This window comes from Artibeus jamaicensis, unplaced genomic scaffold (assembly GCF_021234435.1).
Source record: "Artibeus jamaicensis isolate MK-2021 breed Jamaican fruit bat unplaced genomic scaffold, CSHL_Jam_final contig_419, whole genome shotgun sequence".
Classification (NCBI taxonomy): Eukaryota; Metazoa; Chordata; class Mammalia; order Chiroptera; family Phyllostomidae; genus Artibeus; species Artibeus jamaicensis.
In genome coordinates this window covers 3,129,781-3,141,120 of record NW_026521824.1, presented here as the reverse complement: position 1 = coordinate 3,141,120, position 11,340 = coordinate 3,129,781, and the positions used below count along the sequence as shown (strand labels likewise).

Genomic DNA, 11,340 nt, shown 5'->3' with positions numbered 1-11,340 from the left:
CTTCCAAATACTATCACACTGGGGATTAGATTTCAACATTTGAAGTCTGGGGGATACATTCTGTCCATAGCAACTTGGAATATTTATGAATCCATAAATGTATATTATTAGTTTTATTTTTTAAGTCTATTCCTTCTATCTTTCTTATTTTCTAAAGATTTTATTTATTTATTTTTAGAGAGAGGGGAAAGGAGGGAGAAAGAGAGGGAAACATCAGTGTGTAGTTGCCACTCACGTACCCCCTACTAGGGAGGGCCCTGGCCTGCAATCTAGGCATTGCCCCTCTATAAGGGTTGCCCTGACTGAGACTTGAACAGGGCAACCCTTTGGTTCACAGGCCAGCGCTCAATCCACTGAACCACTCCAGCCAGGTGCCTAGGTTGACAAATATCAAATTCAACATTGTGTTACCTCTAGGAAAAGAAAGGATTGGTATTAGAAAGAGAATACTTTAAATAAACAAAAAACAGAGCATATAATTTACATTTTTAACTTTATTTTTCAATTACAGTTCACGCTAAATATTATTTTGTATTAGTTTCAGGTGTATAGCATATTGGTTAGACGAACATATAGTTTACAAAGTGACCCCCTCCGTATTTTATTTCCAGTACCTACCTGGTATCTGTTATTACAATGTTACTGACTATATTCCCTATGCTGTAATTTATATGCCCATGACTATTCTGTAATTACTAATTTTTATTTCTTAATCCTTTCACTTTTTGCACCCAGTCCTCCATCACTGGCCCCCTCCCCTCAGCCAATTGAGGTGGGTTTTTTTTTTTAAGATTTATTTATTTATTTATTTTTAGAGGGGAAGGGAAGGAGAGAAGGAGAGAAATATCAATGTATGGTTGCCTCTCGTGAGTCCCCTGCTGGGAACTGGCCTGCAACCCAGGCATGTGCCCTGACCGGGAATCGAACCGCAATTGTGTGGTTCGCAGGCCCACACTCAATCCACTGAGCTACACCAGCCAGGGTCTGAGTTTTGACAAAGATGAAAAAACAATCCAATGGAGAAAGTATAGTACTTCCATGGTGCTGGAGCAATTGATCATCCAAAGGAAAAAAGGGAACCTTAACTTAAGTTTCACATCTTATACCAAAATCAACTCAAACTGAATCATAGTTTAAGTGTAGAGAAAACGCAGGAGAAAATCTTTGGGACCTAGGGCTAGTGAAGTGTTCTGATATAAGACACCAAAAAGCACAATCCATTAAAGAAGACAACCAACAAATTAAACTTCATCAAAAAATTTTAAATTTTTGTGAAAGATGTTGTTAAGAGGAGAAAACAGAGAACTGGGGAAATGGAAGTCTTCAAAGGTTTACAAAGCAGATGTGGTAGAAACAAGGCAGAAAGAAGCTAGAAGGGAGAGGTTGGACTCTGAGAATAGAATAATAGAGTTTAAGAAAGCAGAGTTCAATCACCTTCTGGTGATAGCAAGGCTCATCGCTGAAGTGAAATGGAGGTGACAGTTGAAGAGATCGGGGAACAGTGGTGTAGGACAGGAAATTGAGACTTCATCAAAATAACAAACTTTTGTACTTTAAAAGATGCCATCAAGGAAATGAAAAGACAACACACAGAACATAGAATAGGAGAAAATATTTGCAAAACACACATATCTAAGAAGTTGTATCTGTAAATATATAAAGAATTCTCAAAACTCAACAGCAAAAAGCTAGACAATCCAATTATAAAATGGGCAAAAGACATGAGTAGACATTTCAGCAAAGAGGATATACTCATGGCACGTAAGGACATAAAATATATGTTCAACACCACCTATCATTAGGGAAATGCAAATTAAAAGAACAATGAAATATCACCACATATGAGAGGGGACCAAAACCCCCCATAATATATTTATTAAAAGTTGTGTATTTATCCTCGTATGTTTAAACTTCAGTCACCTTCAAAGCACTTGCCATTGGATGCAATACACCTATCAAGACTTTTTTTCCACTAGTCAAAACAGTTTTTGAACTTGTCAATTTTGATGCCTTTTAGTGCTTCTGCCATTTTTGTTTCGCCTCTTCCAAATTGGTCAAATGTTTCCTTTGAGTATTTTTTTCATCTGGGGAAACAAAAAAAAAAGTTGCTCTGGCTAGATCAGGTAAATAAGGAAGGTGGGGCATGGTGGTCATGCTGGTTTTGATCAAAACTGCTGAACACTCAGCACTGTGGGTGCATTCGTGAATCACTCATTATGAAATGGGCTAACGTGTTGTGTTGAAAGAGTCTTTAAAAGAATTCGCTGAAGCCAAATACAGCCTCTCACAACAACTCCAGCAGGTACACTGATGCAAATGGGCTCTTAGAACACTCACCTAGCAGGAGAAGCCTGTACTACAAGGGGCCTGCCCTGCAGTAGATAATTCCTGTTTTGTTTTGTTTTGTTTTGTTTTGTTTTGGGGGGTTCCCCTTGTATGTTAGAACAGCTAAAAGAAAAAAAAGGAACAATACAAATGCATGAAGATACAGAAAAACTGTATCTTTATACAATACTGTATGAAGTGTATCATACACTCAGGGAGGGAATATACATAGTTCACTCACTCTAAAACCAGCTTGGCAGTTTCTTAAAAAACCTAACCATATACTTACCATATGACCCAGCAATTACACTACTGGGTATTCATTCCACGGAAATTAAAACATATTCACACAAAAAATGTGTACATGTACCTTCGTAGCAGCTTTACTTGCAGTAGCCAATAATTGGAAACATCCCAAAAATCCATCTACAGGTGAATGAATAAACCAACTATGGTACATTCATACTATGGAATGCTACCAGCAACAAAAAGGAATGAAAATCTATGCAACAACTTGGACAAATATCAGGAGAATTATGCTGAGTTAAAAAAGCTAGTATCAAAAGTTTATACATTGTATGATTAAATGTGTACATTATACAATGTTTAAACATTGTATGATTCCATTTTTATAACATTTTAAAAATGACAAAATTAGAAAGATGCTGGAATAGATAGTGGTTGCCTGGGCTTGGAGAAGCTTGTGACCATAAAGACATAGTACAGGGATTCTTGTGGTGAAGAAACGGCTCTGTGTCTTGATCATGGTAGTGGTTATGTGAGTCTACCCCTGTGATAAAACTGCATAGAACTACACACATACACAAGTACATGTAAAACTGTTGAAATCTGAGTAGGTCTGTGGATTATACCAACACTAATTTCCTGGTTTTGATATTTTACTATAGTCATGTAAGATGTTATCATTGGGGGAAACTGGGTGAAGGGTACAATGAAATCTCTTACTATTTTTACTACTTCCTGTGTACCTATAATCATTGAAAAATAGAAAATAAATCATTATGGAAATGTAAATCAAAACCACAATATCATCTCACACTCTTAGGATGGCCACTATATAAACAAAGAACAGAAAGTAACAAATGTTGGTAAGGATGTGGAGAACTGGGACACTTGTACATTGCTGTTGGGAATGTAAAATGGTGCAGCTGCTATGTGAAACAGTATGGATGTTCCTAAAAAGACTAAAAATAGAACGGATCCTACTTCTGAGTATATATCCAAGAGAACTGAAAGCATAATCTTAAAAAGATATTTGCACACCCATGTTCACTGCAGCATTATTCGCAATAGCCAAGAGGTGGAAGCAACCCAAATATCCAGACAGATGGATGGGTAACACAAAATGAGAGATATATATATATATATATATATATATATATATATATATATATATATATATAAAACCATACTATCAGTCAGCCTTTGAAAAGGAGGAAATTTTGCCAAATGCATGAATGACTGTTGAAGACATTAGGCTACGTGAAATAAGCCAATGACAAAAAAGACAAATACTGTATGGTTCCACTTATACAAGGTTAAAATCATAGAAACAGAAAGCAGAATGGTGATTATCAGGCACTAAGGGGAGAAATAAATGGGGAGTTGTGGTTCAGTAGTATGGAGTTTCAGTTTTGCAAGATAAAAAAGTTCCAGAGATCAACATTGTGAATACAATTAACATCTCCTGAACTTAAAAATGGCAAGATGGTAAGTTGGTTTTTTTTTTAAGATTTTATTTATTTATCTTTAGAGGGGAAGAGAAGGAGAGAGGGAGAGAAACATCAATGTATGGTTGCCTTTCGTGCGTCCCCTGCTGGGAACTGGCCTGCAGGGAACCGTCCTGCAACCCAGGTATGTGCCCTGACTGGGAATCGAACCACAATTGTCTGGTTCACAGGCTCGCGCTCAATCCACTGAACTACACCAGCCAGGGCAAGATGGTAAATTTTATACTGTATTTTTTATTACACTAAAACATTAAGCTGAGGCAAACTAGCAAAATGTTAAGCCTTATTAAAGTGGGGCGGTGATTTTATGGTATTTATTTTATCTCCAATTTTCATGTATGTTTGTAATATTTCACAATAAAAATTTTTTTAATTTTTATTTATTTATCTTTAGAGGGGAAGGAGAGAGGGAGAGAAACATCAATGTATGGTTGCTTCTAGTGCATCCCCTGCAGGGAACTGGCTGCAGGGAACCTGCCTGCAACCCAGGCATGTGCCCTGACTGGGAATCAAACCGTGATCCTCTGGTTCACAGGCCTGTGCTCAATCCACTGAGCTATACCAGCCAGGGCTCATAAAATATTTTTAAGTACCATATTTTCAGACTATAAGACATACCCCCCTAAATCTGGGAGGAATAATGGTTGTTAATGCTGCTGTTGAGTTCTGTTTACATTTACATTGGTGAAATACTATGTTATTAAATATTTTACTACATTTTTTGCTTCAAAATTTTTGTCCCTATTTTCCTCCTCTAAAGCCTAGGTGCACCTTATGGTCCAAAAAATATGGTAGCTACTTTGTAATTTTGAGGCCCAATATAAAGAAAACACGGAATTTTGCTCTGTGTTCATTTGGGCATTCAAAATTAAAGTTTCTAATTTGCTGGTAATAAATTTGTCTCATAATTCTGTTGAAATAATTAGACAAATGAGAAAATGACAAACCACAAACTAATTCCAAATATTAAAATTCAACTAATGTCAAGACAATTTCAAATTTGTAATTGGAACCACAGTTTTCTCAGTTTTTTACTGGAGGATTTGTTTATTGACTTTAGAAAGAGAGGAAGGGAAACGGTGAGGGATTGAGAAAGCTCCACTCACATCCTGACCTGGGATGGAATCCCAACCTTCCGGTGTACAGGATGATGGTCCAACTTAGCCACCCTGCCAGGTGCTTCGCAGATTTTAAGACATCTAGTCAAGCCCTAGCTGACACCACCTCAGTGGACTGAGTGCTGGTCTGCAGACAGAAAGGTTGCAGGTTCAATTCCCAGTCAGGGCACATGCCTGGGTTGTGGGCCAGGTCCCCGGTTGGAGTGTGTGAGAGGCAACCAATCAATGTTTCTCATATCTGTGTTTCTCTCCCTCTTTCTCCCTCCCTTCTCCTCTCCCTAAATACATAAAATCTTTAAAAAAATACATCTAGCCAAGTAAAATCACTTAAAATCTCAAAATCAATACCTCTTTGTTTCTTTGAAAGGAACTACCAAGGCAAAAACTATTTGCCTATGGAGATTAAGTAGTTTTTGCTTTACTATTTAGGCCCTAAGGCTGTCATACAGTTGTGGGGGTTTTCCCCAGTTTAACAAAAGAGATGTTGCACTTCATCCACTGAACAAACACTTGAGCACAGTGTCAAATATTGTGCTAGGTTACCAAATTCCTGACCTCTGGATTTTGTTTCTATCACCAGAAATGATAGTACTAAATTTCATTTATGAACAGACCACAAAAAATTCCTCTTGTACAGCACATATCTTCTTTCTTAAAACATTTTGCTTTGTTGAGGTTACCAAATGATCCACTTTGCCAAAATATTAAACCAGGAAACTGTATGACTAACTTCTGGGAACTGCTGTAACACCCAGCAAAATCATCATCATCAATCCTGAGTGTCCACTCTAGATCAATCTACCAATCAACAGGTGTGACTCAGGAGAAGCTAGGAGAAAAAAGCTAAGAGAAAAAAAGCTCAGATTCACTGCTGGGTGAAAAACTCATACTTTGTAAAATTAGTATTTTGTCAACTACCTTGAATTCCAAAAATTATCTTAAAGAAAGTTTATTTCGATCTCCTGCTTATTCAAGTAGACCTTACCAAGTTTTTATAAATTTAACTTAAAGTTGTCTAGGTGTTAACTCACATATCTGTCTATATTGGACAGTTATCGACATCGTTTCTTAATGGTATGCTTAGAAAAGTTGTAATTTAATAACTAATGACCTCTTCTGATACCTAACTATATTAATGCAAATCTTTACACTACTTCTCACTTAGGAAGGTAGGTATTACAAGACAGCAATTTGCATGTCATTTACAATGGTTGGGGGTGTAAATACCCCCAACTCCAAGACTCAGACGCAGGACGTCTGGGAACCAGACGTGCTTTACACACGTTCTTCGGATTATCTCTCGGAGGGACTAGTGGGCACATGCCAGGTCAGGGAAACCAGCTGGTCCTAGCTGGATAACCCCGCCTTCAGCGTCGCACAACAAACACATTAATGGTAGAAATATTATTTACTTTCTGGTACATAAACCCCATGTTTCTCGAAGGTTTTCAGATCCCTACCAGGAACCTTTCTCCTTACCAGAGTTTGGAGAAACAGCAAGGAGGCAAAGGGACTTGCAGGTTTTGCCGGAACCACATCTAAGCTCGGTCGCCCTGTCACCGGCAGCCGGAGCCACGCAGCTCTGGGCCTGAAGGCCAGGTGGGGAGTTGGAGTCCCGCACAGGGTGCCACCACTAGAGTCTAGATCTGTTGACACTCTTCGGGGATCTTAGGAAGATCGAGTACGACCAAAGCACTCTGATTGTAAAGAAGCGTGATAAAAGATCCATAACCAAGAGCAAAAATAAAAAACCCCCAGTGTGTGAGCCGCACGCGTTTTTCGAGATCTGGGAGAAATGGGTTTGTGCTTCTCCGAAGACAACAGGAAAAACAGCTGCCGGCCACGCCGTCCGGCTTCTGAACACCTCTAAACAGGGACTAGGGCAGCCTTCCCTGGGAAGTCCCCGCGCAGGGTCTCTGCTCCCTCTTCCTGAGGCCTTAAAACACTAGACTGTGATGTTTGGCATTGAGTGGCAAGAACGATAGACCCCCTCCCCCTTCACCGGCCGGAAACACCCTCCATTCCAGAAAGCACGCCTCTGAGGCGCACGCGCATTCAGCCACTTAGCAACATCAGCTCTCATAGCCAAGAACCCAGCGACAGCCAAGCCGCCGCGCGCTTTATGTGCTTCACCAATCAGCGCCGGCGCCGCAAGGAAGTTTCCAGTGCTTTCAAGGATGGTTCCCTCAACTCGAATTCATCCGCCTGGTAACTTTCCTAGTTTTTCCTAAAGGAGGGAAAGGATAGCCTGGTATAGAGGGAAAATGAATTTTTAGGATCCTTTCTTCCGGCTCTGAGGGATTTGGAGCCTGATGGAAAGGTCTAACTCATCGCAGGAGGTAGGGGCTGGCCGAACTACTTTCAGTGGCGCATGGACATGGCAGCTACGTAGAAGTGATGAGTTACGCAACAGACGTTGCATAAATTTCAGTTCTGCGTAGCCGGAACTCTCAGAAGCGACCGACACTGTTAAAGGCTGTTGTTGCTGTCTGTAAGTGACTCCACGTGATTTAATTTTTTTTTTTTTTCATTCTCTAGCAGGTACTGGTTCCGGGCCTTCGAGTCTTGGGTAAGGGTAGGGGGACGGGGGCGGGCTAAGTAAGATGTCACTAGCTAAGTCTTGTGGCTCGGTGGGCCGCTATGAAAGGATTAAGGGGGGCGGGGGTAGGCGACGTGACGCACCGCGGGGAGTTTCCGGAAGAGTGGGCTTTGTTTACGTGTAAAGAACGGGAGCGTTTGGTGCGCGCGCCGAGACTAACGGACGCTTCACCCGTGGAGGTTCCGTCGTGTGTGTTTCAGGGGGGCAAGGAGGGAATAAGGTAGTGCGTCTTGTAAAGACCTTTTAATTTGGAATCGCAATGTACAGAAAATGGCGCTCCCCACCTTTATTTAAACGGAAGTGCTTACTCTTCCGTGCCCTGTGGGGTTTCTTTTTTCATTATTCGTGCTAGTCCTAAGTTTTGGAGAAATTGTTACGGTCTGCAAAGTAGTACAGTGAAGGAACAAAGTTTTGACTGGTAAATTTCTGAAACGTTTGATCTTTCAACCAGTGTAAATTGAAGCCTTGATTAAAGAATTTAGTATTTGGCCCTGGCTGGTGTGGTTCAGTTGGTTGGAGCATGGTTCCCTACACCAAAGGGTTGAAGGTAGAAGAGAAAGAGAAATATTAATGCGTGATCGCCTTTCACAGGCAACCTGGTCTGCAGCCAAGGCATGTGGCCTGACCAGAGATTCAACTGGCAACCCTTTGGTTTGCAGGCTGGCACTCAAATCCCCTGAGCCACACCAGCCAGGGCCATGTTTTTTAAAGGAATTTTTTATTAGTCTAGTAAAAATTAAAAGTCAGAGATACAGGTAGTTTAAGGCATTTTGGAGAATTGATTGGATGTAAAAGTAATAAATGTGAAAGTCTTGGAATGACAGGCTAGTTTTTTTTGCCTTTTGATCTTTGTAGGTCAAAATGCAGATCTTCGTGAAGACCCTGACCGGCAAGACCATCACTCTGGAGGTGGAGCCCAGTGACACCATTGAGAATGTAAAGGCCAAGATCCAGGATAAAGAAGGCATCCCCCCTGACCAGCAGAGGCTCATCTTTGCAGGCAAGCAGCTGGAAGATGGCCGCACTCTTTCTGACTACAACATCCAGAAGGAGTCCACCCTGCACCTGGTCCTGCGCCTGAGAGGTGGTATGCAGATCTTCGTGAAGACCCTGACCGGCAAGACCATCACTCTGGAGGTGGAGCCTAGTGACACCATTGAGAATGTGAAGGCCAAGATCCAGGATAAAGAAGGCATCCCCCCTGACCAGCAGAGGCTCATCTTTGCAGGCAAGCAGCTGGAAGATGGCCGCACTCTTTCTGACTACAACATCCAGAAGGAGTCCACCCTGCACCTGGTCCTGCGCCTGAGAGGTGGTATGCAGATCTTCGTGAAGACCCTGACCGGCAAGACCATCACTCTGGAGGTGGAGCCCAGTGACACCATTGAGAATGTGAAGGCCAAGATCCAGGATAAAGAAGGCATCCCCCCTGACCAGCAGAGGCTCATCTTTGCAGGCAAGCAGCTGGAAGATGGCCGCACTCTTTCTGACTACAACATCCAGAAAGAGTCCACCCTGCACCTGGTCCTGCGCCTGAGAGGTGGTATGCAGATCTTCGTGAAGACCCTGACCGGCAAGACCATCACTCTGGAGGTGGAGCCCAGTGACACCATTGAGAATGTGAAGGCCAAGATCCAGGATAAAGAAGGCATCCCCCCTGACCAGCAGAGGCTCATCTTTGCAGGCAAGCAGCTGGAAGATGGCCGCACTCTTTCTGACTACAACATCCAGAAAGAGTCCACCCTGCACCTGGTCCTGCGCCTGAGAGGTGGTATGCAGATCTTCGTGAAGACCCTGACCGGCAAGACCATCACTCTGGAGGTGGAGCCCAGTGACACCATTGAGAATGTGAAGGCCAAGATCCAGGATAAAGAAGGCATCCCCCCTGACCAGCAGAGGCTCATCTTTGCAGGCAAGCAGCTGGAAGATGGCCGCACTCTTTCTGACTACAACATCCAGAAAGAGTCCACCCTGCACCTGGTCCTCCGTCTAAGGGGTGGCTGTTAATTCTTCAGTTCTGGCATTCATAGTCCCCAGTGATGGCTACTGTTCTGCATTCTAGCCATTTTTCCCAGTTTAAGTTTAGAAATTACCAGTTTCAGTAATAGCTGAACCTGTTCAAAGTGTTAATAAAGGTTTCATTGCACGGTAGTAACTTGGTGTCTGTTGTTATGAAATTACGTGATGTGGGAAAGGTGTTCAAGGAAGGGCTTTAATTTTGAGATTGTTAATATGACAGAAATTAAGTCTTTCAACTTTGGTAAACATTGAGTGTACCAAGATATGGGAACTTTGTCTAAGTCTTGTAATCACCAGTTTAGTGTGCTTTTCTTGCTGGCTAGTGCAAGTGTTTAATTTAAAGTAGTGAAGTAGAACCCTAATCCTGTCTGTGTATGTAAACTCAATTGAGCCCTTGTCAAATTTGAAAGAAGGCTGGCTGGTGGGAAAGATTGTGAAAGAACTCAGCTAAAAGGGTGTTCTGATCTTAGGCAAATTGCCAGCACTGGTAGGTTGGGCAGCAAATGAAGGTGGTTCCTAACAGCAGTCGGATCTTAATGACTTTTAACAGCTTTATGTTATTTTGAGGAGAAAGATAAGATTGCAGCAACAAATGAAATTCTCCATTTTTGTCTAAACCTAATACAAGCAGTTCTTACACTGTCATGTTATAATAACAGTAGGCAGTGTATCTTCAATATCAGAAGAATTTTGAGGGACCAAGAATATTTGGATATGAGTTACCACTACAGTGCTGTGTAGGTTCTTAGTCTCTTTCCCCATTACAAAGCAGTCTGGTGTGACCAGTAAAAGTGATTTTTTTCAACTTGGGACAAAACTGAATGGAGTGGGGAGTGTATAAGGGAGAAATTGGAAGCTCTGGTTTTCTCACTTTAGGGAAATTATTGGTATTAACAGTGGTATAATCATAAGTATCTCACTCCAGGGGTATGTTATTAAAATGAGGATGAAGGTATCAGGTGCCTAGAAATGTGCCATTGATATTCCAGGTATACCACGGAATGGCTTGGTACATAATTTTAGGAATTCTGCTTTAACAGTAGTTCCTCAAACATCTATTTTTAGAAGTCTTAAATTTGAGCATAAAAAATTGAAGTACTTTTTTTTCTTTTAGATTTCATTTATCTTTAGAGGGGAAGGGGAGGGAGAAATATCAGTGTATGGTTACCTTTCCTGCATCCTCTGTTGGGAACTAGCCTGCAACCCAGGCATGTGCCCTGACTGGGAATTGAACCGTGATTCTCTGGTTCACAGGCCTGTGCTCAATCCACTGAGCTACACCAGCCACAGCTAACTCTGGGTTTCTTAAGTTGGACATTGGAGATAACACTTAAATTTTAGATCCATACAGTGAATGAATGCTTCAACTCCTTGGAGGTGGTAAAAACCCAAGCCTTTAAAAAGGCTTCCTTAAACTGAAGGGAATATGTTTCATTGTTGAATTGGAAGGTGGCACCTCAATTCTACCACTTCAAGTTGATTTGGTCAAGGCTTAGTTCTTGGAGGCAAAATAAGAACTGGGATTCAA

The 11,340-nt window shown here is 41.5% G+C and overlaps 1 protein-coding gene across 4 annotated transcripts; it reads left to right on the top strand.

Annotated features, from left to right (window-relative positions):
- Positions 1-7,578: 7,578 nt before the first annotated feature.
- UBB (ubiquitin B) lies at positions 7,579-9,944 on the top strand. 4 transcript variants are annotated; one of them, XM_037166024.2, is made up of 2 exons: positions 7,579-7,685; positions 8,649-9,944. In XM_037166024.2, the coding sequence occupies exon 2, from the start codon at positions 8,655-8,657 to the stop codon at positions 9,798-9,800; it is 1,146 nt and encodes a 381-aa protein (XP_037021919.2). In that variant the 5' UTR covers positions 7,579-7,685; positions 8,649-8,654; the 3' UTR covers positions 9,801-9,944. The 4 variants fall into 4 exon arrangements, with proteins under 4 accessions (XP_037021919.2, XP_037021936.2, XP_053521690.1 ...); XM_037166041.2 differs by having other exon boundaries at positions 7,675-7,763; XM_053665715.1 differs by lacking the exon at positions 7,579-7,685 and adding an exon at positions 7,713-7,735.
- The last annotated feature ends 1,396 nt before the right edge of the window (positions 9,945-11,340 follow it).

Excerpts from the sequence above, each read along its gene's own strand:
- UBB (XM_037166024.2), top strand. The coding sequence starts at position 8,655 with ATGCAGATCTTCGTGAAGACCCTGACCGGCAAGACCATCACTCTGGAG.